We start from the raw sequence: 27366 nt of genomic DNA, 5'->3' as shown, positions 1-27366 counted from the left end.
TGCAATACACTGCCTCAAACTGTTTGAAGAAAATGTTTCCATTTTGAATTTATGTAATTCCCAAGTCAACTCTGTGGAAATCATAGAAACACATAGCTACAGGCTATTAAAACAATTTAAATTAAATGTAAACTTTCAAAATAATCCATGGACTAAGTCTACTGACTTGAAATTAGGACATGAGACTGTACATATATTCCAAAATGTGTCCATCTGCTCAGAGTATTGTAAATGTTTCTTTACCACACTTTTAGGAATAAAGTCTAACTGGATTTGTTTGTTCTATTTCTGCAATGAGAACAATTAAAGCAAAACCACACATTGTATTACGGAGAAAAAATTTGAAAGTCTCTATCATGATTCTTAAATCCTAATGTAAACTGCTGAAAGCTGGAAAAATGTATTGTTTTGAAGCATTTCAACTCATTTTGGGTTGGGTTTTTTTCAGGCCACACATTTCAGCATATAAACATATAGAAATCTAGAGCACTACCACATTTGTTCAGAATTTTTTGAGCAGAACATAATTTTCATGAAGTTTAAAAGAAACATTTCAAATATTCTGACATGTCCTCATTTTTTCATAGCATCGTGAGTGCTAATAGTGATCAGGAGATAAAAGACACCAGAGAAACAAAATATTATAGTAGATCGATAAATATTAAATAGAAAGTCTTAAGGAGACAGTTATCCAATGTAGCTGTCCGTTGTCTATCTTTGCATATTTCACAAAAACATTCTTTTTAATAACAGCATCCATTAACATGCACTATTTTATGATATTGTAACATAAAAATGTAGCTTCTTTGTCCTAATATATTAAAGGCTACACTATTTCTGTGTAGCTTTGGATCTCTCTTTGTAATCACCCTAATGGGAAACTTGTCACTGGTCTTAGTTTTCACAAAGTGCAAAGCAGTAATTAGGTGTCACTGTGATATTTTCTGAAAAATCCCTTTGCCAGGATTTCTTCTGGGAAGTTGAGAAGCCTCAGGAAAGAATGTAAATAATAATTATCTAATTACTTCTCCTTGTGTTTTGCTGCTTTGGAATGTAGTAGGTGATTCTTTCATTAATTCCATGTGAATTGTTTTTACTTAATAACCAATCAAAGCCACCTGTGTCCAACTCTCTAAGTCAGTCACGCATTTTTATTATTCATTCTTGTTAAGCCTTCTGGTGTATCCTTTTCTCTATTCTTTTAATATAGTTTTAGTATAGCATTCTTTAATATAATATAATAAATCAGCCTTCTGAGAACATAGAGTCAAATTAATCTCTTCCCTTGTCCTGGGACACTCACAAACACCACAATCTGTCACCCTCAGAGAGCAAATCTCCGTTGCACCTCTAACAAGATTAGCACTGAAGCACACAACCCTGCAGGCTGGAGAGTATGTGCAGTACAGCCCAGTTTTCACCCCTAGTCTGAGAGAACAACTTGGTGTGCTTATCTTCTGATTTTATGGGCAGTGACAAAGACTTCACTGCCACATGGAGCCCTGGTGTCCTCAGCGGCGGGAAGAGCCACACTGCTTACAAAGATCTGGAGACCTTCACTATCTTTAATTCTTTGAGAAAATTTCTGAAACTTTTCATACCTCTTAGACAACAACAGATGGATCTGCACATTTTCATGTTTCCACAGAAAGGTAGGCAAAGAGATTAGTTTTGCCTCATCCTCCTTCCTACCATGTAAACACGTAATTAAAAATTTTTTTAGCAGTTAATAAAACTGAGATGTTGAACAAAGACGTTATTACAAAGACTGAAATTAATCTGTTTAAAACAAATGTTTTGTTTGTGGAAACAGATCTGCCCACATATTTCTTAAGTGCATTAATGTAAGATGGTTGTAACGTACTCCTTGTAGTTCAAAACTACACACTAGTAATTAATAATCACACTTTGTATTTATGACTCATGCATTGGCAGAGAAAGAAGGGTCAGAATGTTTCATAGCTTAACATACTGCTGAGAAAATACTGAACCAAGTTCTGACTCATCCCTTGTTGCTCCTTCCTCAGAAACTTCCTACTGCTTCCAAACACGAGTTGTTACCATTTCAAACTTCTCTATTTGGAGAAGCACGCCACAGACACCTGTGTCAGCTCCTGCGCTCGCATTAGTCAGTAGCCTCCTATTTCCAGTCCTCATCACACTCTCGAAGACCTCCATGCCGCACAAACGCTCAGTATGAAACAACGTAACTAAATCCATGAATATGCTAAAGAAGAACCAACCAAAACAGCAGGACGAACCAAACCACCCACATAAATTATCTCCTCCGCAGGCCGCCGCTCCTTTCTTGCCCGCGCTCACAAGGCCCTGCTCCCGCGGTACTCGGCTGGCCACGGGGATGCTCCAGGGAAATCACGGGGCCGCCACTCCCGAGTGCGGGCGCTCCCAGCAGCCGCCAGCAGCCGGGCAGACCGCGAGGGGCCGCTGTGGTGAGCGGAGGTGCCGCCCCCCGCCGTCCGGGGCGGGGCCGTGCGCGGGGCTGGGAGAGGGGCGGGCGCGGGGCAGGTCCTGCGGGCTGCGCCGGGCGGGAGGTAACGTGGGCTGGGGGGGGTGCGCGCAGCGTGCTGAGTTCTCAACCCGGAGCAGCCGAGGCCGGATTTTTCCCTGCTCCAGCCTCCCTCGGCTCCCTCTTCCCGCGCCCTTGCCCGCCGTGGGGCTGCGCTCCCGCGGTGGCAGCCGGGCAGGAGGGAGCTGCGGTTCGGCCCGCCCGAGGTGTTTCTGAGTAGGCTTTTCTGCGTGGGATAGTGCCTCTCTGCCCCTGGGATCCTCAGTTGCGCGAGCTCCAAAGGTGGGACTTGCAGGCCTGGTGTGTTTGCTTTCACTTCTTATGTTTTAAATTCCACGCATAGTAGCAAATCGAAAGGCAGCCAAATAAGTGGCAACATTTCCTAGAGGCGGGAAAACTCAATAATTTTTTAGGGGGTTTTTTACACCTTACGTCAGCTTTGGCATCCTCCTGTCGCCTGGAGGCCCCCCGCTTCCGGTGCTTAGGAGATTTGCATTCTTTACAGTTTGTGCGGACACCTCTGTAATGATTGTTTATCTGGAGTAAAGGCTTTCTGCTGTTGGGGTTCCATCGGTGCTAGAGCAGAGCCGTGTGTTGGTTGCCGTGCGAGGAGGGCGAGGTGCCGCCGTGCTCCCCAGGAAGCCGGGCGGCTGAGCGCAGCCTCTGCTGCCTCCGAGTTCACCCCGACACCGCTGAGCCTCGGCGGCAAGAGCCCCCATCGCACTGAACGCTGTGAGAGGGGCACTGCTGAAATCGAGCCGTGGCGGTGGGCGTGAGTATTGTCTCTGAAAAGGCTTCGAAGAACCTTTTGCTATTACTCGGGCTTGGGATGCAGGGTTAGCTGGGAGCGGACAGTGGAGGTAAAAGTTGTCGGAGCTAAGAGCGTTGTTATAAATTAAATTAATGCTTCTGGCATACAGTGTTGTGACTTGGCTTGTCTAACTCGGTGTGGCAGATGCCACATGCTGACTTGTTAGGGATGCTACCAAGCCCTTGGGTGTTCCTTTTTTGTGGCTTTAGATGCCAGGCTGACTGTCCTAAATCTTACCTCTGGACATTGTTGCCAGCATTTAGCTACGTGCATGCCATGTCATAACCGTGGGCATATCCTGCTGATTGCTTGAGTGCTCTTCTGCAGCATCTTCTCTTCTGAATTTATATGCTGAACTAAACTGTAGAGCAGGAGATTTTATATTAATGAGAGGTTTGCTACTCAAGCTAATTGTTAAAAGCAAAACAGAAACAAAATAAGGGAGTAAAATAAGAAGTGACTAATTGTTAGTGTCCACAAGAAGCATGTGCTACATCAGCACTCCTCTCAAGGTGGTATATTAGAATTCAAACTATAGTGAATATGTTAGAGGAGGATTTTCTCGGTGTTTATTGCAAGTTCTCTCTAGTGTTTGATAAGCCTGGGCAGGTAATTTTGAAAACAGCATGGAACAATGCTAACAAAACTGAAAGTGACCTTACCCTGACTGGGTTACCAAAACATAGAAACACACACAGAAACATGTTCTTTGCATTCCTTTTCTAGATACAGTAAACCAAGAGTAATCCCAAAGCTGTATCATGCCCTTTGGAATTTTATCTATAATAAAAGTGAGTTGATAGCCTAGTGTTAAAGTAATAATTTTATGTATGTGTGCAGGTTTCATTTTGAAGTTTTAAGTTTTCTACAGTATGAAATCTTTTGGAACATCTTGACTTTTTTTTTTGTAACTTTCATAATATGAAACCCCTGTTTCTTACTAGAGAAGAGTTGGTGTAAGATTTGTTAAATCTGTTCTTTATTGTGTTTGTGAAATTAGTAATCTAGAGTAATTTTTAGTAAGCAGAAGAAATATTTATTAAAAATGTATGTGCTCTATGCATCTTAGTTGTTAATGCAGTTTTCATTTTGATGCATGTATTTTCCTCAAACGCGTATCATTCAGATGCCTTTAAGGTGAGATTGATGCACTTTTCACCCACCACCATCAATATCAGAGACAAATAAAAGGTCAGCTTGAATAAATCACTCAGTCTGTCGTGATAGTGTTGTGGTACCTGCAAGGTTGAGCTAAATCCTTAGAGTTTATGGATTGTTTATCAGTGGAAAAAAGTGAAAGTTACAGATTGGGCGCTTTCAAACCTGCTGTGTTGCTCTATGTTCTGGTTTCAGGGATCAGAACAATATGTAGAATAAATCAGCACCTTCTGCTGCTCTGATAGCAGCGTTTGTTTGAAGCCCCCTCTGTTCCTGGCCATTACTTGATCGAACATAAGAATCCAGTGAGAAAGGATGCTTTTTTTGCTACTTAGTCACTGAAAAAAAAAATTCTTTCTGCCTACCAGCTTACATCAAAAGAAATGCTATGACACTGGGTTGTTTTTCTTTCCTAACTGACTTCCTTAAGGTGTTTCTTCCACACCTCTGTAGAATGCAGCTTTTTTTTTTGTGGTGTGTGACATTACTGTCTTTTAAGTGGTACTTCCTGCTTTTTGTAGGAAGAGCAGAATTTTACATGAATTTTACACTCCTTAAATCTCTCCATGTTTTGTCTTGATAGTTTTTCATGCAGAAAAGTAGTCTTGTTTGGTTGGTTTTCAGTTTAAAATAATAGAAGATTAAACCATTAAGCAGGTCTGTAATCTCAGACAGAATCTCACATAATCATTCATTCCTGTTGGTCAAATGATGAGACTGGAGATCACTTAAGGTGCAGAATTCTTGGGGAAATTGGCTATCCGGCACTTAATTACTTATTTGTGATATTTTTATACACTGTATGACTATATAAATTACTTTAATACAGCACATATGTCTTGCTTTGGCTAGCTTTTGCTAAACATTAGTTCTATATTATTGTTTCCTTTTCTATACAACTAGCACTCTCTAAATGATTTTTTAAATTATCATATTTTTTTCTTATTTTACCTGGTGAGTGAAATTCCTTCTGGTGTTTTAAGAAACTAGATTGGGAAGTTAACAGTTGGCAACTAATATTTATCTTCCTATATCTTCTGTTAGGCCAAGTACCTTGATAATGTGTCCATTACAAATTAAAGAGGCATTAATGTATGAAATAGAAGAATGTCTTAAAGGTGTTCGTTTCCTCACAATTTAGCAAGACCTTGTGATAAATTTAGCTGGTTAACAGTTACTGTTCTTGCCCAAGCCCCTCACCAGTTTTGAAATCCCCACACATTTTGCAAGCAGGGAGGCTCCCTCCTTTGTACTTCAGCTGTGGCGCAGCATTTGCAGAACTGCCGTTCTGCAGGCTGGGTACAGAGCCACATAACAACTGTGGGAGAATGGGTTCTTGTTTATAAGGAGCTGTGAATATGAATTACACTGAGTTTTCTCAGTGGAGTGGTGGAATCAGCCATGTCTTCACTGGTGTCAAAACAGGCTTTACTTGACTGTGGTAAGAATGAATTTAAAAAAACCTTCATAGAAAAAAAGACTACAGCTTGTGTAGTGAGAGATCTTTGAAAGGTCACCTAGGTTACATTGCAGTGTCTTGTGGTGTAGGGTTGTCATTTTGACGAAGTTGGGAAGTAGGTTTGGTGAGGCTTTAATAACTTGCATGTAAATATGTGCATGTACATTCCTTTCTAGAAGGTCGCATTTGAAATGCTGTGAAGTGGCTGGGAGATTTGGGAGACAGTTGGGATTTTTGACCTGTGCCAAGTGAAAGTTCTTCTGTTTGTGAAGGTTGATTTGTTTTTTTTTACCCTGACTTCTAAGGTCCCTTTTAGTATTAGGCAAATTGTGCACGGTTTCATAAAGGCTATCTCAGGTTTATAACAGGAACAGAAACTCATGTGCTTTTAACAGCATTGTAAAAAAATATTAGTTTAGTAGTCAGCTGGCATTTAGGCAGAATTCCATCTTTGAACATCATCCTTGGCTTTCAGTGAGTTTCTAATATCAGCCTTGGCCAATCCAACACGAATATTCAATATTAAATTCAAAGTTTCTTTAATGAATCACTTTAATGAATCTGACTACAAGTTGAGTCTTCAATTACATAAAGTGTAACTGTGTAAAAGATTTATATATTTCTGTTAATTGGAAGGTAGCTCTGTTGCAACCATGTGCAAGTAAAGAAAAAAAAGGAAATAGTGATCTCATCCTTGATGGCATTTGTTCATGAAAATTACCATACAAGCTGGGGTATCAGACACAGCCCTGAAAGACATCCCCATTTACCCATGGTTGTAAATCTAATCTAGAGGTATCATTACCTGCTGTTTCTGACATAGTAGGTTTCTTTTGTGTTTTAAGTGTATTGGATAGGTAAAGATGTCTTCTTTCAACACCTTTTACAGCTATTTGCATAACAAAATGAGACCTGCAAAGCTGCACTATTGGATTCTGGGTTGGTTTTTCATGGCACTATGTTGTTGGAGTCCTTCAGATACATTTACTCAAAGGTAAGTTGTGCTTTAAAATAAAACATCTGGCAACTCATTCTTAAGTGCAGATCAGCATGGTTTAACTTCTAATGTAAATTTGTTATTATGTATTATCTTTTATGTGTTATTCTACCCTTAGGTGATTTATAGTAAGGCATCTACATTGACTAGAGGAGCAAGGGTCATGCCTGAGGAAACCTTTACATGTGTCAGCATGAACAAAGAGGGGAAACTTAAATTCCATTTGATGCATTTAAAACTTTTCTAATCTTGCTGTAGATTAATCAGTTAGAGTTGTGATGTGGTAATGACAAAAAGTGAAAATTATTTTGATACTTAAAGTAAAAAATCTGGAGTGATCCCTGTGGGGTGAACTGCACTAATTGTTGCATTGTTTACTTTTTATTTATCTTTTATTTTCCTTGCTATTTTCTCAGTTCTGACAATATAAAATTATTTTTCATATGACATCCCAGTTGAGACTGTATCAGACTGCTGCACCACCTTTTGGTTGTTGCTCCTTGGCATAATCTGAGCTCAATACCAATGAGCCATGGGAGAAACCACACCCGAGTCATACCCTTCTGTGGTTAAAGCTGAAATTCCTATTGCATTAGATGAGGAAATAAGCTTTTCTGCTTCCTTTAGTCCTTTGGCAAGAGAATGGCTAGGGGTGCTCAGTTCAGTGCTGAACTTCTTTCAGTGCCTACATTGCAGTTGGTGGGTAGCTTAGACACTTCGCTGATGTTCTTCAGTCCCCAGGATTTAGGCTCTGGCTTGGCCATCTTGGCAAAGAGTCAGCTCTAGAGTCACATTGCTGTGTTGCACAGAGCAGGATAACTCTGGTCCAAAGAAGGGGAGTATATCTCTGAAGCTGCATAGGTACTGAAAATGGCTTTCTTTGGATTCCATTTCTGAGCTTAACTTCCTCTGTTTAATAAGTACAGTTTTCTGACCCATCCTTAGCCAAAAAGTGTGTTCTAAGAGAACTCTTTTGGCATGACTGACATTGCAGAAGTTCAGCTGCTATTTCAAATACAGATGGAAGATGTTATGAAAAGTCTAATGAAAGATCGTTTCTAAGCAAGGGCTTTTTAAAGCCAAGTAAATTAACTGCTCTGCAATATAGAGCAATTTCTCTATTCAGGTTTCTACAACAACAATAAAGACCCCTATAAAAGTGTTAATAGTTTTCATTGTGGCTATGCCTGGTAGGTTCTAGAGCTATTCTCCTAAATTATATAGAAAACCATGGATACGTGTGAATGCTTAAGAGAAAATGTGGCCATTGCAAAGTAGAAAAACTAGAGGAAAAAACTGAAGTGTGATATAACACGGAAACATCCCTAGGCTGTCCTCAGGTTGATAAGAATTAGCTTGGTCTTTTATTCCTTTTTTTTTTCCTTTTTCTTTTGGTAATACATCCTCTAGCAAGAACTAATGACTGACAAGTTGCCATTAGCTTCCAGAGAATAACAATTTGTTTTGACAGTTCTGCACATAATGTTGTCAATTTAAATAATTCACAATTCTGTTTATTTTTTGGTTCTATTTAGTTACTTTATCTGGTTGCTTAATAACTAAATAGATCTGCTGTAGTGTCTGGTGCAACAGGTTTTTTATTTACGTCTACTTAACCAGAATAGGTCTGCTCAAAACTGTTGGAAAAGACCTGTATAGAAATGATGTGATACAGGCTTCCAACACTTCTTGAACAAATTTTTGAGGGTTTTTTTCTCCTCTGCGTACTTAAGAAATAGGAAGCATAGGGAGATGGGGTGCCAGAAGGAGAATTTGTTTAACAATGGAGATATTAGCATGTTTCCTTATATGTTGTTTCTCTCCGAATCGATAGTTTGGAGTGTGTGCCTGAAGGTGTTCCGCTTTTTAAAAATACTTGAAGAAAAACAAATTTGTCTGTTTCTCTCCAGTGACATCCACCCTCATGACTGGAAAAAGTTGTATTTTGCTCATCATTGGCCAGTGACTGTATGTAAGGTGAGATTTTTGTGTTTCTCTTTTATCCTACAAAAGGTAGCTTTGAATAATAAATGTGTGAAAATAGACTGAATAAAGCCCATTAAATATTTAATCTTGGTTATGCCTTTATAAAGGCTTTTCCTGATTTTAATGCAGCTTTTGCTATTTCCCTTGCAATGCAGAGCAGCCATAACAGGAAGGATTGTGGTGAGTTACAGATAGAGTTGTCAGTGTAGGGTGTACTGTACACTAAGCTTGTTACAGAATTTGTGGCATTTTATTAGTTATAAACTTAATCCTAGACTTTCATCAGACTCTGTAGGAAGTCTTGTCTGCCTTGTTTGGCTGATGGCAGTTCAGTATTTGAACTATCTGCTGCACAGTAAGTGCCGCGCTGCTGTCTGAATTCTCTCTACTCCCCTGGCCAGGGGAGGAGGCCGCACCAGCTGAGCTGTGGCACAGCAGCTGACAGCCGGGGGGACACTGCCCAGATGCGCCGGGAGCATCCGGGGAGCGCCTCAGCAGGAGGCAGTGGTGGGCAGCAGGAAGGCAAAGTAAGAAAAGAGGGACTCTTCCCGGGGGCAAAGTCCAGAAGTTTATTGTCTCCAGGGGAGCCAGCTGAGAAAAGACCCAGAACAATGATTGCAACAGTATATAAACGGGGTGGAACATTCAGGTGGGGACTATACAATAACCAATAAGGGGAAACTTAGGAGGAAGCAAAATCATAAGACATGCCAGCTAGCCAATAGGGAAGGACATAGGGAGGAGCTCTTGTTCCAGACCCAATCACCCACTGCAGGGAGAAGAACTTTCTCAAATAAGGGGAGGAGCCAGTGGGTGACAGACAGAACTCAGGGAGGGGTTAACAGGAGTATCCAGGGGAACAAGGGAGGAGACAATAGACTGACAAAACTCTTATACTGGGGAGGAGCAAACCTGGGGAAGGAGGGGAAATCCCAGACTGAACCATCATTACAAATAGGGGTAACAGAACAAAGCAACTTCAAAGAAAAATGAACAACACACCACAACAAGTAAGGTTTTTAGCTTTGTAATTATGGCTCCAGTATTTTCTATGATATCATCAAATATTGATTCAGTCAGGAAAGAGAGCTATAAACGTGTTGTGGCAGGTGTCTCTGATTATTTCTGCATTTTTTGCTGTATTTGAGGGGTACGAACCCAACCTTCCAACATCTATTCTGTCAAAGCACAGCTAAGACAGGTACTATTGCTATTAAGTATCTACTACCATGTGATAAGTAGAATACTTTTCCTATACTGGAAGTACTCAAAGGTCTCTTCCTATACAACTAAGTTAAAAATATGATCAGATTTACTGACACAAGGTAGAAGAACCTTGTAGATAATACAGTAGCTTCAGGTTCAGCCAAGTGAATGTGGAGGGTAATATCAATAACAAAAGTCAGATGTGTATGACTGAGATAACTGTTCTGTTTTTTTGTTTGCCTGTTTTTGTGTGGAAATAAGGAAAGATTTGATGCCATTTGTGTCTGATTTTCTGTTGAATAAACATCACTGTTACTGACTTGAAGCAGATACGTTGGTGTTGATGAGTTTGTAGCATGATTCAGTGTTCAGAGTCAGTAACAGTGCAAACCCTTGCTTGCATGAATGACATGAGGACAGTTGGGAAAAAATAAAGTGAAACAACCCAAAATTTAAAAAACAAGCCTCTACCAACCAGTTTTCCCACTGTGTATTTATGCTGGTTACTCTCTGAATTCCACGGTAGTGCACCTGATATTGACAAATAATTCACATAATCTAGGGAAGTTGTAGTGAATTACTGAAGATATTGAACATCAGAAAATGTAGGCATCCTTGCACTTTGTTGATTTCTTATGATATTCTGTAATAAGAGGTGGACAGATGCATTCAAAGATGTGCAGAAAAAGGGATATTAAAATCATATTGACTTTTTTCCCTAGTTTCTCATCACTGAGTCATATGAAGAAACAAGGTTTCAACTGTACTGCTATAACAGCTTTCTTCTTTTATATAAGAGGAATTCCTAAATGTAGGAATTAATTCAAGTATTTTTAAGTAGGTAGATTCTTCTGTGTGTTTGGTGCATTTATATATGATAACTGGTGTTTTTCAGGGTGTAAATATTTATAATGTTATTATTCAGTTTAAAACTCTTGACATTATGTTGAAAGGAAAAAGCTGTGAAAGAAACAGCAAAAGTCATTCTATCATTTATGGCAAAAAGCTGTGAGATACTTTTTTTTCTGAAATTACTTCTTAGTTTATGTCTCCTATACAAAGGAATCTGATTATAGACTTTGATACACAGTGTGTTCTTGTGGTGTGTGGATGAGCTTCATTTTAACTCCTACCTGTTTTGCAGATCTTTTGCTTGAAAAGTTTTTTAGACCTTTGAAGGCCCAAAAGGTCTTCTTTAAAATTTAGAGGGCCCAGATCAGCATGCCAGAAATTTGAGAATACATCTGTCTGATCTTTTCCTGGGCTTTAAAAAGTTAGTGTTCAGCTGATGCTTTTTAATAGTGAGTGTGTTCGGCACAATTAAATTGGAAAGTGTTTCGTAACCATATCTTCCAAACTAACATTAAAATAAAGTGATATCATGGAAGCAGTGATTACCCCAGCACCTAATTACTGACTACTACAATGAAAAGGGTGAAGGAGGAAGAGTTTCTTCCTTCTAATGTGATTAGAAATTCCAATACCATATAGTTGGCCTAAGGTCATTACGTCTTATGCAAAGATATCTAAGCTAGATTCACAGACCTCAAGTGACTATGAATTTCATGTTCCCTTAAAAAATTGTGACTGTGGCTAATTCATGTCACACTTTTCAGTAACAAGTGCATGTGACTTAAAAGCAACTCAAAGGCAAGAAGAGGGACTTTCCTACTCCCTTTTTATGGAGTTCTGAAAACCTCTTATTCCAGAACTTAAAAAGAGAAGTATTATTTCAGCTTTTGCATCCTGGAGATTGCAAAAAGATGAAATTTTCTATGTGGTTGGGGTTTTTTTTGTGTGTGTGTGTGAAATATGGAAAATCCAGTGCAAGTTTGTAAGTTATTTATTTCTTTCTCAGTTAGGAATGGGGAGGACAATAAAGAAAAATAAAGAAATGGTACCTGCTGTCATCTGCCTATTACTTCACATGTGTGCTCATTAAAGGAAAGAGTCAAAAAAAGGACAATAGAATAGAGCAATGAACAGAACAGCTTGAATTCAAGTTTGAATGTTGTGTTAAGAAACAGATGATTTTTTTTTTTAATTTTTATTTTTCGATATGAGATAATTTTCTGAAGTTCAGGCTTTGGCAATGATTTTATAGCAGAGGCTTAAAGGAAGAATAGAAATATTAGTTTTCCTTATTTTTTGATAAAAATAGAAGTAGTCACATAATACAGAAAGAATTAAAGTGACTGAAGGAGGAAGGGGAGTAATTGCACACTGTTTGAGGAGAAGTTGAAGAGGTGAACTCTCTCCACAGTTTGAAAAGTAAGAATTTTTCTTTGCAGTTGCCATGTTTCATTACAAAATAACTTATAATTTCTCTTAATTAAGAGATGACCTACTGAAGAAAGGTAGTTGGAAGGGAGAACAGGAGTAAATATTTCACTTCCCAGAAGCTGATTTTTTATTTGAATTTGGTGTATCTGTATGTGACCCAGTAGCAGTACTCTTGCCTTTAATAATAGCTGCTGTACCAAGGGATTTATAACTTGGGCAGCTCAACAGGTGGCACTTCTGGGACAAGTCAATGGTATTTCACTTTTTGGCATTTCAAAGATGATAAAAGCTTCCATGCTTCTGGCACGTGCTGTTTGTGCAATGATTTGCTGTTACAAATAGGCTAATCCCTCTGCTGTAATGTTCCCTCTCAGCATGGTGGGTACTCTACAGCCTCACCAGCCCTTCGCTCAGTTTTATAGGTCATATATGGTTCATTTGGATTGGTTTGATTATCAGATTGCTTTAAAACAGGAGAAAACAGTGCTTCTTTTTCAAATAATCTAGGTATGTAGGACTTTCTGGAGTCCAGTGCTCACTTGAAAATAAATATTTGTACCTCTCTTTCTAGTCAGTCACTCTCTAGAGATTGAATTAATCTTCCAGCAATCAGTCTGTGATAAACAGGAAGGCTAACAAAAAGTGGTTTTGCACTAGTAAGCAGGGGTATCCAGCTTTGCAGACCAGCATTTTCATTTTTTATTATATTGATTTAAAATGAACATTGGAAAGATACTAAGGCTAGAATGAAGAAGAGATTGAATGAAGCTGGCCAAGGCATGCAGAGTGTGAACTAACATGTTGTAGGTTGCGTTGACCTCCCAGTTCTACTGGGCACAGGGTAACTAAGTGCCATTATTTCAAGTCTGAAATGCCTGGGTGTTCCATTAGCATGTCTGAGAACTGCAGTTAAACACTGAATAAGGAGCACAATTGCACTATTTTTGTTGCCACCTCAGTTGAGGAAGCTGTTGACTATTAATTTGCTGTACTTTGGGCTAGATAGCCAAACCCCTCCAGGTCTACAGAGCTTGTGTCATGACAGAGCAATATTGTTTAGGCATTTTCAGTGTGTGTTTGTTCAAAATATTCCTTTCAGGAAACAAAGCTTTTGCTGGGTGTAATTGCTTGTATTACTGGTGGCAAGAGGGGAGAGGAAGGAAATGGACACAGAATAAGAAAGTCTTGCAGAAGTTGCAGATTTGCTGCCACTGTCCTCTGGCATGTGGAAGGCAATTAGTGAGATTAGAGGCCTGTCTCTGCTCCTCTCTACGCTCTGCTCTTGAACTGGCATCATGTAAAAGGCATTGTGGCATAATTAGGACAGAATGAAGAGCCAAAAAGGGAAGCTATTATTGTGGGAAAATAACGTCTGGGGAAGTTGTTAGTTAATGGCAAAAAGTGTTTACTTGAATGACCTGTAGTTCCTAAGAAGAATAATCAGGGAAACTACAGTAATGGTATTCTCTGATGTGTGACATGGAATTTTTTATTTTGTTCTTTTCAGGCATATGTCTCTGCTCTAAACAGTAATTCAAGTGTAGGCTATTACTCCTGTATTATCAACAATTTTTATTGGAGGCTCTATTTTTCTGTTTTTGTAGGAAGGTATTTAGGCTTTTATTTTCTCTCCATTCCCTTGTCCCTCAAGTCAAAATCCTTAAAGCATAAGTGGTTTTTTTTATGCAGAATAAGCAATATATTTAATCTCTTCTTTGTATTTTTCATTTTCAATACAATGATAAAACTAGTCTTGATGCTTAAAGAGGATTTTGTCCTTGTCCAATATTATAGTTTATTTTGCATGTTTTTACTGTAATGCCTCTGCAGTCTTTGAAAAGATGTGGTAATGAGAAAAATACAGAGAGCTATCACCTGGAGTACTATAAATGCAGATAAAGTTCTGTTCATTTAGTATAGATCAGGCTACTTTCTGTTACATCAGAACCTCTCCTTTTGTCTTCTCTTTACGCTGTCTGTTCAGATTTTACTGATCTGCTTCAAAATTTTAATGCCAGTGGGTCCCTAAGTGGCATAATCCATGACAGCTTTGTGTAAGTGGAGTTCACCAGTTCCTGATTGGCAAGGAAAAGTTGGCACGCCACAGTAGAACCTCAGGTTTTACTTTTGCCTTTAAACTGTTTTTACTTTACTGAATGAGGTTTTACTTTTGCCTTTAAACCTTTACTCCTAGATACGTGCAGCAAATACTCTGTGTTTTTGTTTCCTACAGATGAATGCTAATGATTGTCATGACCCACCAAAGTACTGGACAATCCATGGATTATGGTATGATCATAGAGTGTTTTTATTTCAGCATGGAAAGGAAAAAGCAAATTTTTTACCAGGATGTTTAGTTATTTGGTTTTGTTAGGTGGGGGTTTGTTTGTTTGGGGTTTTTTTTTGTGTGTGTGTGTTTTGTTGGGGTTTTTTTTGTGGGGTTTTATTTTTTTGGTTGGCTTTTGTGGGGTTTTTTTGGAGATTTTAATCTGTCTGTTCTTATGATTGAAACAAAATTAAAACCTTATGGTTTGACATAAAACTGAAATATACTTTTGTATCTCATGACTTGTTGAAATCCTCTGGCCACATAAGCATTTTATTTACGCACATCCTCATAAGAGCAGAAATAGTCTCAAGCACAAAGGGAACTATTGTTTCCCTTCTTTTCTTTTGTCTCTCTGAGAAAAAAGAATTTGTTAATATCTCATGACTGCTTGTGGCTTTAAGTATCTTATCTCCACACAAATATTGCAAAAGTACAAGAAAAATAATTTGCTTCAAAGGAATCAACTCACTGGAATTGATGCCAATGGCAGCAATTAAAAAATTTTCCTGACAAATACAGGTTAAAATCAGTTCAGGAGTTTAAGCTATGCTTCCTGGAAAAGTGAACATCATTATGAATTGATTCCATGAGAGTGTCTTGGTGATACTTGCAGAATCATCAGATGGGGCAGCAATTTAGGAGGTCACTGTCAATAGTGACACCAGTGACATCATGTGCAAGACCCTTCCAAGTTACTGTCACTGAAATAACTTTTACATAGAATGAAAGGGACGAAAGGGCCAAACAAAGAAATCATGACAAAATCTTTTGGCCATCTTTTGAATCTTCATGAGAAATCTTTTGGCCATAATTAATATCTTGAAGGTTTTATTTCTAAACCACTCTAGGTTCTTATGGTTTACTTGCATTTTTAAGTAAGATCTCCAGCTATAATCATGCATACATAAAATTCAGGATAATGATACGTTAGTTACCAGTAGTGAGTTAGGAGACGTCTTTTTTCAATTTTATTTTGCTTCCCTAGGCCTGACAGAGCTGAAGACTGTAACAAGACATGGCATTTCAATGTTACTGAGATCAAGGTATTTGAAACAAAAACAGACATACCAGGCAGAGCTAAGTGCAATTACTTTTGCACATCCTATATGCAAAATTTGCAGTTCATAATATCACTCTTAATGTTTACTGAGGGGTATAGTTTTTTAAGGACTCCAGAAATTCTTTTAGTGCTTCTGGTACTACTTGAAGTTGCCATCCTTGTAATCATTAGCAGCTGTACCTACTTGATTTTGTGAACATGCAGTTTGGCTCATTCAGCCACATCCTCCTTAATAAAATCTAGAGGTTCACCACCGCATAGGTGATGGATCTGCAGTGGCAAAAAGTACCTGTGAAAAGAAAGAGATTCAGTAAGTTGGTGTTCCCTCTTCACATTTTCTACTGCAAAATCAGAACAAAGTAAGAGTACTGTTTTGTGTGTTTTCTCCTAGGTCATTAGTCCTTTTTTCTTCTTTTTCTACTTAAAAAAAACCCCAACATGTTTAATTCAACAAAATTCCTTGATATGTTATAGACAGGGATAAGAGACTTGAGCTGGCAAATGTGAAACACTGCATGATTGAACTGCTTCTGCAGGGAAAGTTGAAGGAAAGCTTTGAGGCAGTGTGTCAGTATTTGTATGTTCAGATATTTTGGTAGGTATACCTGTTCCAACAACAGCATTTTCAGAATTTGGGGGAAAAAGACCTTTTATTTTTCTTCAACTTATTGTTTCAGTTATGGACACTGAAAGATGAGGCTTCAGTTGTAAAAAAACTATCAATATATGTAGATTGTAAAAATAGCTTTTCAATGCTGAAGGTGCATTTATTAATTTTGGTATTTTTAGGATCTTATGTCAGACATGAGACATTACTGGCCTGATGTTCTTCATTCATCTCTGAATCGCACCCAGTTCTGGTGAGTACAACAAAGCCCTAAAAAACATTTTGGATATTATTTCATAAAAGTCTGAGTAGTTCTTTAGGTACATGAGAAAAGTGTCCAGGAGGCCACTGAAGCAGTGTGTCTTGCCAGTCTCATTTACAGTATAGATCTGCTCTCTTACAAAATACAGCTGTTGAAGAGAGGGCTTAGCAGAAGATTTAGAGAAATGAAACTTAGTGAGAGAATGTTTCCTTCCTTTGTCCCCAGGAAGGAGAAACAGCTGTTGTTGACACATTAAATCTGAGTAGCAGTAGCATTCCTGGGATATCACGGCTAGCTGCAAGAGCAGCTTCCAAGATCTCTTTCTCTAGCTAGTTTCACTGTGTTGCTGGTCTTGAGAGAGCTTTCCTTTTGGGCTTCCTCATAGAAGAGAAAATAGAAAAAGAGAGTGCACTGTGCATGGTAGCCACTTCTCTGTTCAGTGAAGTTACCGAGAGCAGCTCTGTGCTACCACCAAGCTCATGGGTGCTAGAGGTGCAGAAGGATGGAGGCCTTGATGAACACCTGCAGCTGTTTTCAGTATTTTTTTTTCTTTTGACGTGGCTGTACTGCAAAATAAAGTGACATTGTATCCTCGTAAAGTGTTGGTAAATATTTTGGGGAGACTAAAGTCTCTGTCCGTTCTGGTGGACCTGGTGCATTCTTGGCTTGCTGCAGATGATGTTGCACGGGCACTGTCAGTGCAGACTGCACCAAACCACTCCAATAGCAGTTCCATGGTAGCAGTAAAAGTCTTCTTGAATGCCAGCAGGTCTTTGGCCCTCTATTTCTGCCTTCTTTTTAGAAAGAGCAGGACGCTTAAATATAGGTACTACTGAAGGCCTTCAAAAGGCAGGTACATCACCACCAGTTTTACAGACATGCATGCATACATTCTCTGAACTAAAATTGTCATCCTACCTGCAAAGCCTTGCCTCCAGCTTGCTGCTGTTTTAGTAGCCCTTTGGATCTGACTGTTACCTACTTCTGATCCAACCTAATTATATTTCTTGCTAAGTTTACCCCTAAAAGAGCTTCTGTTTACTTTAAAAGTGTGATGTTTTTTCTCATTAGTAATTTAAAATCCCTTGTGGAGAAATTCACCCATGGAAACTGGACTCTTCCAGGGAATAAACAATTCATTTGACATGCACCTGTGTTAGTTGCTGCAGCCAAGATGAGAACTCTCTACAAGGCTAAATTTGGGAAGATAGAGTGAAAATCTTACAGTAAAGTATCTTCTCCCCTGCCTCAAATCTCTTGACACCACAGTTGCTTTATTAATTTTCTATTCAGAAGTAGTGCTCTATTTCTCTAGATCCAAACATAATTTCTTTTAAAGTGTTTTAATTTCTTAAGAAAAAACTGAAGTTTTTAGTATGAATCAACAAATCCAAGGTAGGCTTTCAAGTGAATAATAGTTGTCCTTTTCTGCTTTTTGAAATGTACTTAAGGAATCATATGGTCACAGGATGCTGTGATGGTAGGAGTTTGTGATTAGATAATCTTCATGTACATCTGCTGAATCGATACCTGTATAGTACAAGTGGATTGTGAAAATTTGAAAAGAATTAAAAAAAAGACATCCGCAGGCAGTGTCACTAAAGATTATGCTGCTTAGTCTTTCAATGGACTTTAGAATTGATAGAAACATTTTTGTCTTTTTTCAGGTTTTTGTCCTGTTTGAGTTTTTCTGCTGTACACTGCAAGAATTTCTTTTGCTCTCTGTTCCTTGCTCTTAGGAGAATGGATAGTGGACTAGAAACAAGACTTGAGAGGAGGCATATGAAAATTCTGCCACAGGCCAGCATACATGCTGATGCTTAAATCTTAGCAGCTTGTGCAGTTACACTGTTTGACCCAAAATAAGTCTTAATCCTTTGGGGTTCAGAAAAAAATTAATGCTTTAAAAGTGCATTTAACACAAAAGGTTCCACTAAAACTTACAAAAAGCCTGGAGATAGTAATTTTCTAGGCAATTTTTTTTCAATCTGACCTCCAAACGTCTTTGTACACTGAGAGGGCATTGTATTATAAGAGCGTGATATGTATTTACTTCATGAATATGTAGATGTTGCTGTAATTTAAATGGTTGGAGTGATCTTGCTTGGGTTTACTTTTTATATGTGTGATAAATTTGAATGTGGTGTTCTACTCCACTTGTGTAGCCTTTTGGATACTTGATTTAAGTACAATGGCTAGCTTGTACAGCACATATATCTGCCAATAATGTGTTCTAAAATTTGCATTTTGCTTTTCTCCTGTAGGAAACATGAGTGGGACAAACATGGCACTTGTGCAGCCACACTTGAGGTCCTTAATTCTCAGAAAAAATACTTTGGTAAAGCCATAGAACTCTACCAGCATGTTGATCTCAATGGGTACGTAAATGAACTCGATGATCTGGCTTTTATTTCAAACAGTTCCTAAAGGTTTCAGATCTAACCTCAAATGGAAGTCTAAAAATCTGGTGGTAGAGAGGAAATGAGAATTAGCATAAATTATTTTTAGTACTGAAATCCATAGGAAGAGTTTTTACCCTGAGAAGCAGTCTTTGGTCACTTCATCAGAAAAGCCATCATCATTCTTACCAGCATCCTTCTGGATAGTGTGAGCCACTAAATTTTTGAGCAGCTCTGCAGGCTGTATTTTGATACCAAAAGCTATGCTACCTGTAAAGTTCTAAATCAAGTGACAAACCCATCCAAACTTCCGGGTTGTGGTGAGCCCCAAGCACTTGTTTATAAGTGCTCATGGGAAAGGACAAGCTGCAGGCAAAATCATGCAGGACGTTGTGGGAAAAGGCTGAGAAGCAACAGCAGGAAGGGTTGTGAAGGGTTCAGTCACTGCAGGCAGTCCTCTGCTGTTCTTTGTGACAGCCCCGATGTGGCACTCTTGCTTTGTCCTAGGGGCTGATTTCTCCTTACTGTTCCAAAGCACTGGCCATTCCAGATTCAAAGTCTTGTCCAAGTGCTGTATCCCTGTGTTCTGGCTGCAGCTGAATGCCAGAAGGTTGGAGTCCTTTCCTGATCAGTGCTTGGTATGGGTGAGAGGATGTTTGACTTAGATTTGTTGCCCATGGGAGGACAATATTTGAGAGAGGAAATAGTTTCATACAATGAAACATACCTTTAAAAAACTCAATTTTGGGGGTGTTTAAAACACCCCCAAAAAATCACAAAACAGCTAATCCTGTTTATGCTTTGCCAGTATCCTGTCCAATCAATCTCCTAGACAAAGTATCATTTATTTTCCATATGCACAAAGAAAATAAGTCTTTCTTCCTTCCCACCTTGGTTTTGAAGATGTCTTTTAAAACCATAGCAGATTTTTCTGAGAGGGTTTTCGCAGTGTTTGAGCATGTCATATGTAATGTTAAAATTAATGATGTCTAAGTCAATTGCCTAAGTAGCTGTGATGGTGTGACTAAAACATTTACAGACAGCACAGTGACCAATGATGTGACTCTGTATCAGCATATGCAACACTGCAAAAGAATAGAGACTGAAGCATGTTGAAATTAATTGCTCAAAGCTTATTATCTGTTGTGAAAATAAGTATAATTAATTTTATCTTTACTGAAGAGAAAAAAGACTGAAAATGTTCTCATTGTATATAATTTCTACTTAAAAGACAAAAAATGCCAGTGATTAAAAAAATTGTTTCCACAAATCAAATTATTAAAAAGAGAACATCATGCAGCCTTCTGTAAGAATTAACAGAACATCATCTATTTTATTGGCCTCCTTATATCCAGTGTAAAATGACAGTGAAAACCAGCTTGTCCTTTAGTCATCTGGATAAAATCTTCCTTGTGCCAAAACTGACCTTGGAAGGGAAGGGTTGAGCATTATCAGCATTTATTAATCCATACACTGCAAGATACTCACCATTCCCACTTTTTACAGAAGAAGCTGGGACTCACAGACTCATCATGTGTTAGGTCCTGAGTCTTGTCAGCTTGGAAATGTGAACTCCTCTCAGCACTGAGCCTAAACGAAGGGGTACACAGGCTACAGGTTCTTGAGGACTGCCTCATTTCTCTCATGTGACCAGCTTTTCATCTTCAAAAACGTAATTATTAGGAACAGTTTCTGCCCTGAAAGTAACACTGATTCTGATTGACATGCTGTATCCCTCTCCCAGTGTGCTGTGTGTCTCCCACCACAGGAAGCCCATCCTGTGTTTGAATATGAGGATGCCTGGAGCACCCTCACAAGTCTGCCCCTGTGCCCTCTGCGGTGGCAGAAGCACAGGGGAATGATTCAAGGCAGGGGAAAGGAAGCAATTAAATTGCATGCTCTACCTGGCACTGAACAGAGCACTCTGAAACTCCCTTTCCCTTAGCTGTGCCTGAAGACTGAACTATCCTAGTTCCTCAGATTAAGGTGTGGGAAAGGGTTCTTCCTGACTTTGCCAGGTTATATGGGAAGTGTCCTTTCAGAAAATGGCCTTTCCTAGCTGGCAAAGAATGAAAGACAAGTTGCCCTTGCTCCCATCACTGTAATGCTTGACAGGTTCTTAAGATCTGTTTTACCTAATCATTGTGAAGGTATGTTTGCATACAGGAAATATGGAAAAATGTTTTCTCTTTGTTTCAGTTGTCTCTTGAAAGCTGGGATAAAGCCGAGCAGTTCATATTACAAGGTGAGAGGCAGTCTTTAATAAAACAAAATCATGTGCATGGACTTTTTTTTTTCAGTAGTAGTCAACTAATTTCTGTAGAACAAATGATCTTTTGAAATTTTATAGTTCTTTAGGATTGTGCTTTTTATTAAAGTTTTTGAGAGCTTAGCCAGTGTGGGAACTGTTAGAGGATGTGCTTGTGACCTATTAGTCTCTATAAGCTTTTTAATTTTTCAGATGACTGCTATAAAGGAAGCTCTCACAAGATTTTATGGTGTAACACCAAAGATCCAATGCTGTCCTCCAGAAGAGGTAAAAACTCCCCTGACTTCCCAAAATGGAAAAAAAAAACAAACTAAAAAATAATTTACGTTTTTTTAAAAAAGTATCAAAAATAGAGTGAAAAATCTTCAGTAGGGTGAAACTTAGGTCTAGGTGTTCTTTGTGTATACAGCTGTTTGCATATAGGTATTGTATAATTCTTGGACTTGGGTTTTAAAGGTTTCTTTGTCTTAAAATATTTATACCTGCATCTCTTGCATGACTGCTGTAACCACCCTGCTGGAGGTATTGCTGTAGCTGGGCACTTTCCACCATGCCTGCTAAAGTTTAGTTGCTGCATGGCAGATTACTAAAACCAATAAGAGTGAGCTGAATGAAGTTAGTGAATGTCAGCCTTGGTGAGGGTGCTGCTGTCAGAATCCTTCTGAAATAAAGCAACTCAGAAGCTTCTCTCTGAGATTGGTTCAAAAGGAAAGACAACAGTGACCTCTTTAGGTATGGGCTCTCTGGAACAATCAGGTGTCAAATTTCTATGTCTTTTTGCTTTTCCTTGCCAGTAATTGTGCTGTGCATCATGATGCAGTAGAGGAGGTGGTACACAGTGTTCTGTAAAGTATAGGTCACCATATCTGAACCAAAAGTGCCTTTGAAGGAACAAAATAGTGTTCTGAACAGTTCAGTTCAGAAGGTTGTGTAGGTTGTAGAGCTCTTTTTTTCTTCTTTTTCTCAGTGAGGTTACTCTGCTCTTATAGAAAAATAGAGCAAGAAACAAAACCCACAAGGCTAGCTTTCACTGTTATTAGTGTTTCCTTCTTATCTCAGCTTGTTCAAGGTGATTTACTGCAGAACTCTTGGCAGAGTTGCTGCCCATACGCAGGCAACAATTTATGAAGTCCTGCTAGATACCGTTGCTATTGTAGTGTGTTTTCAACTCTTGCTTTAGTAATGCTCTGAGGTTTTTCTACTCATATGTTTTTTAACATGAAAAAAATCTGTAGGTTACAATATTTTTAATATGTGTTTATAAGTTACTTTAAGGAACAAAGGGATTTTAGTTGAATGTGGATTGGATACTCCCCCACCTTTTGACATTAAAGAAATACTGAGCTAACACAAACCCCAGTTTCTAGCTCTGTTCACTGTAGTTCTGCCATTGCTTTTAGTACACTTGGGATACTGTTCCAATTATATGAAAGTAATGTACAACTTGGGTCTCCTGTACTTAACCAGGTGAAGGTATTGGGTAATAGAAATGAAAAAGTACATCTCAGTTATTTGAAGATAGGCCTTTTTCAGAGTTCTAGACTTGTCCATGCCTGAAGTGCATGATGGAGGTACTTCAATGTTTGAAATAGATTAGACACACTCTCTGTTCTTACGTTTCTTAAAAAAAACCCCAAAATAAATTCTCCAAGAACACAAATTCCAAACAAACAAAAAAACCCTCGCCTCAGTTAGTTTTGTCTTGTACATATCTTTTTGTCCTGCTTAATTGTTTCAAAACCTTTTTTTTCCACATTTTGTTAGACCTGAGCATTGGAGGGGGATTTTCCTGTTATCTTTTTGCCACATGAAAGGCCTCCATGCCTGCCTGCTTTATTCATAGTCATTTTTCTTCCTTTTGTAGTACAAAAATGACACTTCTGCTCCTTCTCTCACCTTGCTTCTGTATTTTGTGTAAAAGCTATTATAAAATTTAGTTTCTCTTCTCATGTGTGGAGAATTTTATTTGCCTCAATTCCTGTCCTGCTATGAAGAGTTGGTGAAAAGTATCTTTCTGGTCACATGTGCCCTTCAGTATTCACAGAGTTCAGCCAGAGCTCATCATTGTGTAGATGAGTAAAGGCCAGGATAATATGTCACAGCATTTCACAACAAGGCTTACTAGTTAGACAAGTCTCAGATTGGTACTGAGTAACAGTATGTACTATCAGCTGTTCAGAGTGGATGCCTCTTGTACTTTTCCTTGCATTTTTCATCAGGTAAATGCACAAATGATCACTACTGTATTGTATAGATAGGAAAATTTACCTGAATAATTGATTTATTTTCTTCTTCCCATGAGGCTGATCTTACCCTTCATGTTTCTAGGGTGAAAAAGCACAAACAATTGGCCAGATTGAATTCTGCTTCACCAAAGAACTGCAGCTGGTAAACTGTACGGTGCTGGAGGATGGATCCAACCCAATGCAGGCTCACTTGAAGCTTGGAACTTCAGAGCTGTCGGTTTGCAATGATACTCTCCCAACCTATTATCCTTCAGAGGTCCAAGATCACAAATGAAGCCATAAGAGTTTGAAAAGCTTTTTCAACAGCAACAAAACCCACACTCATGTAATATTACAAGACCCTGTCCATATCACAGGCCTACAGTGAAGATTTCTGCTGGAAAACACAGTTCTTTTAGTTCCTTTTCTATTAAAGGAGAGTGGTCCACATGATGGGATCAGTATTTTATCTACTGTGTGGTTTGGATTTTTTGTCTTGCTTATGGTTTGCAATCAATGTTCAGAAGAGAACTGTGACTTCTCAGTTTGACATGCAGTTATCTGCCACTTCAGCTGCTTTTTGGTTTTTACCAGTGAGTCAGGGAACTTAGTTCTTTGTATTGAAAGAATTATTATCTTTCTGAGATGAGGTGACAAGTTCTTGAGAGGGAAATACCGTAAACAGTAAAAACTCTTGAGACCTATCTGGAGGTCCATTTCCAGATACATTTGCCACTGCCTTGCATAATTGCTCTCCAGAAGTGCAGCACAGAGACCATATCCTCTGAAGTGTAGAACCTTTCCTCACTGAGGGATCACAGTGGAGCAAAGACAACTTTTGCATAACTTCTTAGTGAAGTAATAACATTCTCCAAGTTTGGGCTTTTCTACCTTAAAGATCTCAAGGAAACTATATTTGTATCTTACCTGATCTTTGGTTATTTTCATGACAGTAGCTCTATACAGTAGCTCTATATTCTTGAGGAACAACCAATTCTAGAACATTTATGTTAGTACAGGAGAATGTTAGGCCCCAGAAATATGTTGTTACTAATTTTTAGTTGTGTTTGAGCATTCAGTATTACTACTTGTGAGTGCCTACACTTGTATATAAAAACAAGATTGTCACATAATCACTTTGTTCCAAGAAACATCTTTTTATACATGAAACAATAAATACTACTGGATTTTCAGTAAAAAGTACAGATGTTGGCAATAGTGTGTCTCTACCCCATAATGATGAGTAACATGCCACAAAGGTGGATGTTTCTAAAGGGAACCAAATTTTGATGATTGTCTTCCCCAAAGTGCTGTGTTGATTTGTGTGTCTCAAAGACAATTATGGCTCAAGGAGCCATCTGTTTATTAGAATAATGTTACTGTGAAAACTTAAAATGCAGTATTAGAAACAAATTTGTTATTTTGAGGGGGTCAGAAACCATTTACTCTCATTTTTGACTGTCCGTATTTCTCTATCACCTTTCATTTAATGCTGTGTTACCTTTCCATTCCAGAATGCTGTCAATTTCTTTGGCCTTGCTTGAAACTCAGATATTTATTTTAACAGCCAAGAAATTATTATGGTCTGTCAAGCGACTGATTGTTGTGTTTGCCTGTTTTTTCTGCAGTTGCTTTAATCCCTCAGTCCTGTTTCTCAGTCAGAGATAAAGCTTTGACTCTTGCCAAAGGGAGTCAGCAGAGACGCACGAGTCACAAATGACCAAACTCTGCAGCAGAGTAGATAGTATGGATTCCATGCATTTTTTGGCCTCATTTTCAAATGCAAGAAATGTGAAGGAGCTGATAAGTCTTAAAACTTTGAGGAGAAAAGAACATAATCCAGAATGAGTGAGGGAGACAACATGCCAGCAACTGAGGAGAAATTGACTGAGAAAAAGTAAAGCTTGGTAAAACAGCCTCATGTACTCTGAAGTCCCATTTAAAGGGACATACCTGAAGTACGGTGTTTGCCTTAAAAAACCCATACCCACATACTTTTTATTACAGATGAAATAATAAATTTTTTATGGTGAACTTCTGAGTAGTAGCAACAAAACACTATGTATATGATTACCTGTGCTTGGGTTTTGGCAAACCCATCTGCTTAACTTCTGGGAAGATACAAATGTCTTTTTAAAGATACCTGCTGATTTTTATACAGAGATGTGCCAAGACATTATGAAGTTTTAAGTGATATATTTAAGGGATGCTTTAAGGTCTGTATCTGGGCAGCCAGTAGAGCAGATGAATAAATGTTCTCACCACTTCAGACCAAAGACCATGTCCAGCCCTTCGTGTTCTTTCTAGCAATGGCTCTCAGCCAGTTGTGGGCCTTGTCAGTTGCTTTCCATCAGAATGTGTACAATTTCAAGAGTTGGATTAAGGCAGTTTAAATAAAAGAAGTAAACAAAGGTGTATTGGGAGCCATAAAACTCACTTCAGTTCTGAAAAGCATCACTCACTTCCTTGTGCAATATAAATTCTGTCAACCTTGACAATTCAGAACAGCCTGGGGATGATGGGTCCTGCATTCTTTTCTGCATCATTGAATAAATTAACTAAATTCCAGCAACAATGTTGTGTGTGCAGTCTCGGTGGTTTAAAACATTATTCAACTCCACAAAGGGATTTAGCTTGTTTATACCCTTAGTCCATGTGCTCTCTCATGAAAAATGCTTGAGCATCCCTTGGCATCTAGGTTAGAGTGTGGGTTTGTGTCCCTTCTCCAAGGACAGCCCCTCTCCTGGGGCATGGGCAGATTCTTTTCTCTCTTGTTTTTTTCTTTCTCTTTATGGCTTGCACTGAGCCTTTCTCAGCTGCACAGGAGCCCAGCTCGAGCCAAGTCTATGGTAGGGTGTTGAGTAGGGCAGAATAGGAGATTGGGAAATTCAGCTGCTTCTCAGTTTCCTGAGATACATGTATCTTGTTCTTAAGGGCATGTCTGTCTCTCCCTATCAGATCAGACAGCTGATCTGCCACGGCCAATCTCAGCAGGACATGGGAGAAGCAGAGGGGACCTGTCCCCATCACTCTTGTTCTTAGTGGTGGCAGCAGCTGATTGCAGTTGCCCAAGGCATGGGGAAAGCTACCTCTGCAGCCTGGAATGGAGGTGGCACAGGCCTCTGGCTGAGTCCCTACTCTACACCCTCAGTGGCTGGAGAGGGCTGTGCTACTGCCCCAGCTGGTGCTGGCTGGACGGAATTGTGGGGGCAGGACTGCAGTGTCCATGCAGCATATCAATATACTGCAAATCAAGTCCTACGAAGTGGGACAGGCTAGGTATCTACAGCTGCGGAGCAGCAGGTTGGGAAGAGGGGTTTTGACCAGAATGGGTCCTTGAATTTGGGCACCTCATTTCTGGTGTGATTCAGTGCTCTGGATCTGGCACTGAGCACTGCTAAGCCAAGGCCACAGAAGGTTAATGGTGCTGCTAACAGTGTTATTGATTCCTGATGATGCAAAGAGAAATTGTCAGGACTTTGCAAGTTGCTTTCCCAGGAATGGAGCAATCAATGACGAATGTTGTACTTATTGTAAATTCAGACTCAAGCTGATATGGCAGCTTCCTTCACAAGAGTCAGTGCATGCCTCCTGTTCCCGTAAATATTCCCTGTTCTACAAAGTTGCCATAGATCACCCAGAGCTGATACAAATAATTAATTGTAGAAAGGATTTAAATTTCTCATGCTTTGAAGAATAAGAGCTTTGTATACAGGCTAAGTGAGACCTGATGTGGGAGATAGGGAGATTATTTTGTGTTGGTGCTGTGATTTTCATTATTCCTTACC

At 39.0% G+C, this 27366-nt stretch overlaps 1 protein-coding gene across 14 annotated transcripts; it reads left to right on the top strand.

Annotated features, from left to right (window-relative positions):
- Nucleotides 1-2507: 2507 nt before the first annotated feature.
- Nucleotides 2508-26148, top strand: RNASET2 (ribonuclease T2). 14 transcript variants are annotated; one of them, XM_039707490.1, is made up of 13 exons: nucleotides 2559-2809; nucleotides 3033-3299; nucleotides 4065-4129; nucleotides 6132-6227; nucleotides 6845-6949; nucleotides 8863-8929; nucleotides 14661-14716; nucleotides 15742-15799; nucleotides 16606-16676; nucleotides 18950-19063; nucleotides 21284-21329; nucleotides 21546-21620; nucleotides 23682-26148. In XM_039707490.1, exons 5-13 carry the CDS (start codon nucleotides 6861-6863, stop codon nucleotides 23871-23873), a joined length of 768 nt encoding a protein of 255 aa, XP_039563424.1. In that variant the 5' UTR covers nucleotides 2559-2809; nucleotides 3033-3299; nucleotides 4065-4129; nucleotides 6132-6227; nucleotides 6845-6860; the 3' UTR covers nucleotides 23874-26148. The 14 variants fall into 14 exon arrangements, with proteins under 14 accessions (XP_039563428.1, XP_039563433.1, XP_039563424.1 ...); XM_039707491.1 differs by lacking the exon at nucleotides 4065-4129; XM_039707492.1 differs by lacking the exons at nucleotides 4065-4129; nucleotides 6132-6227 and adding an exon at nucleotides 4465-4529.
- Nucleotides 26149-27366: the final 1218 nt, after the last annotated feature.

This window comes from Passer montanus, unplaced genomic scaffold (genome assembly GCF_014805655.1).
Source record: "Passer montanus isolate IOZ18808 unplaced genomic scaffold, ASM1480565v1 scaffold2, whole genome shotgun sequence".
NCBI lineage: Eukaryota > Metazoa > Chordata > Aves > Passeriformes > Passeridae > Passer > Passer montanus.
Note: the sequence above shows the minus strand (reverse complement) of the source record. Positions and strands in the feature narration are given on the sequence as shown.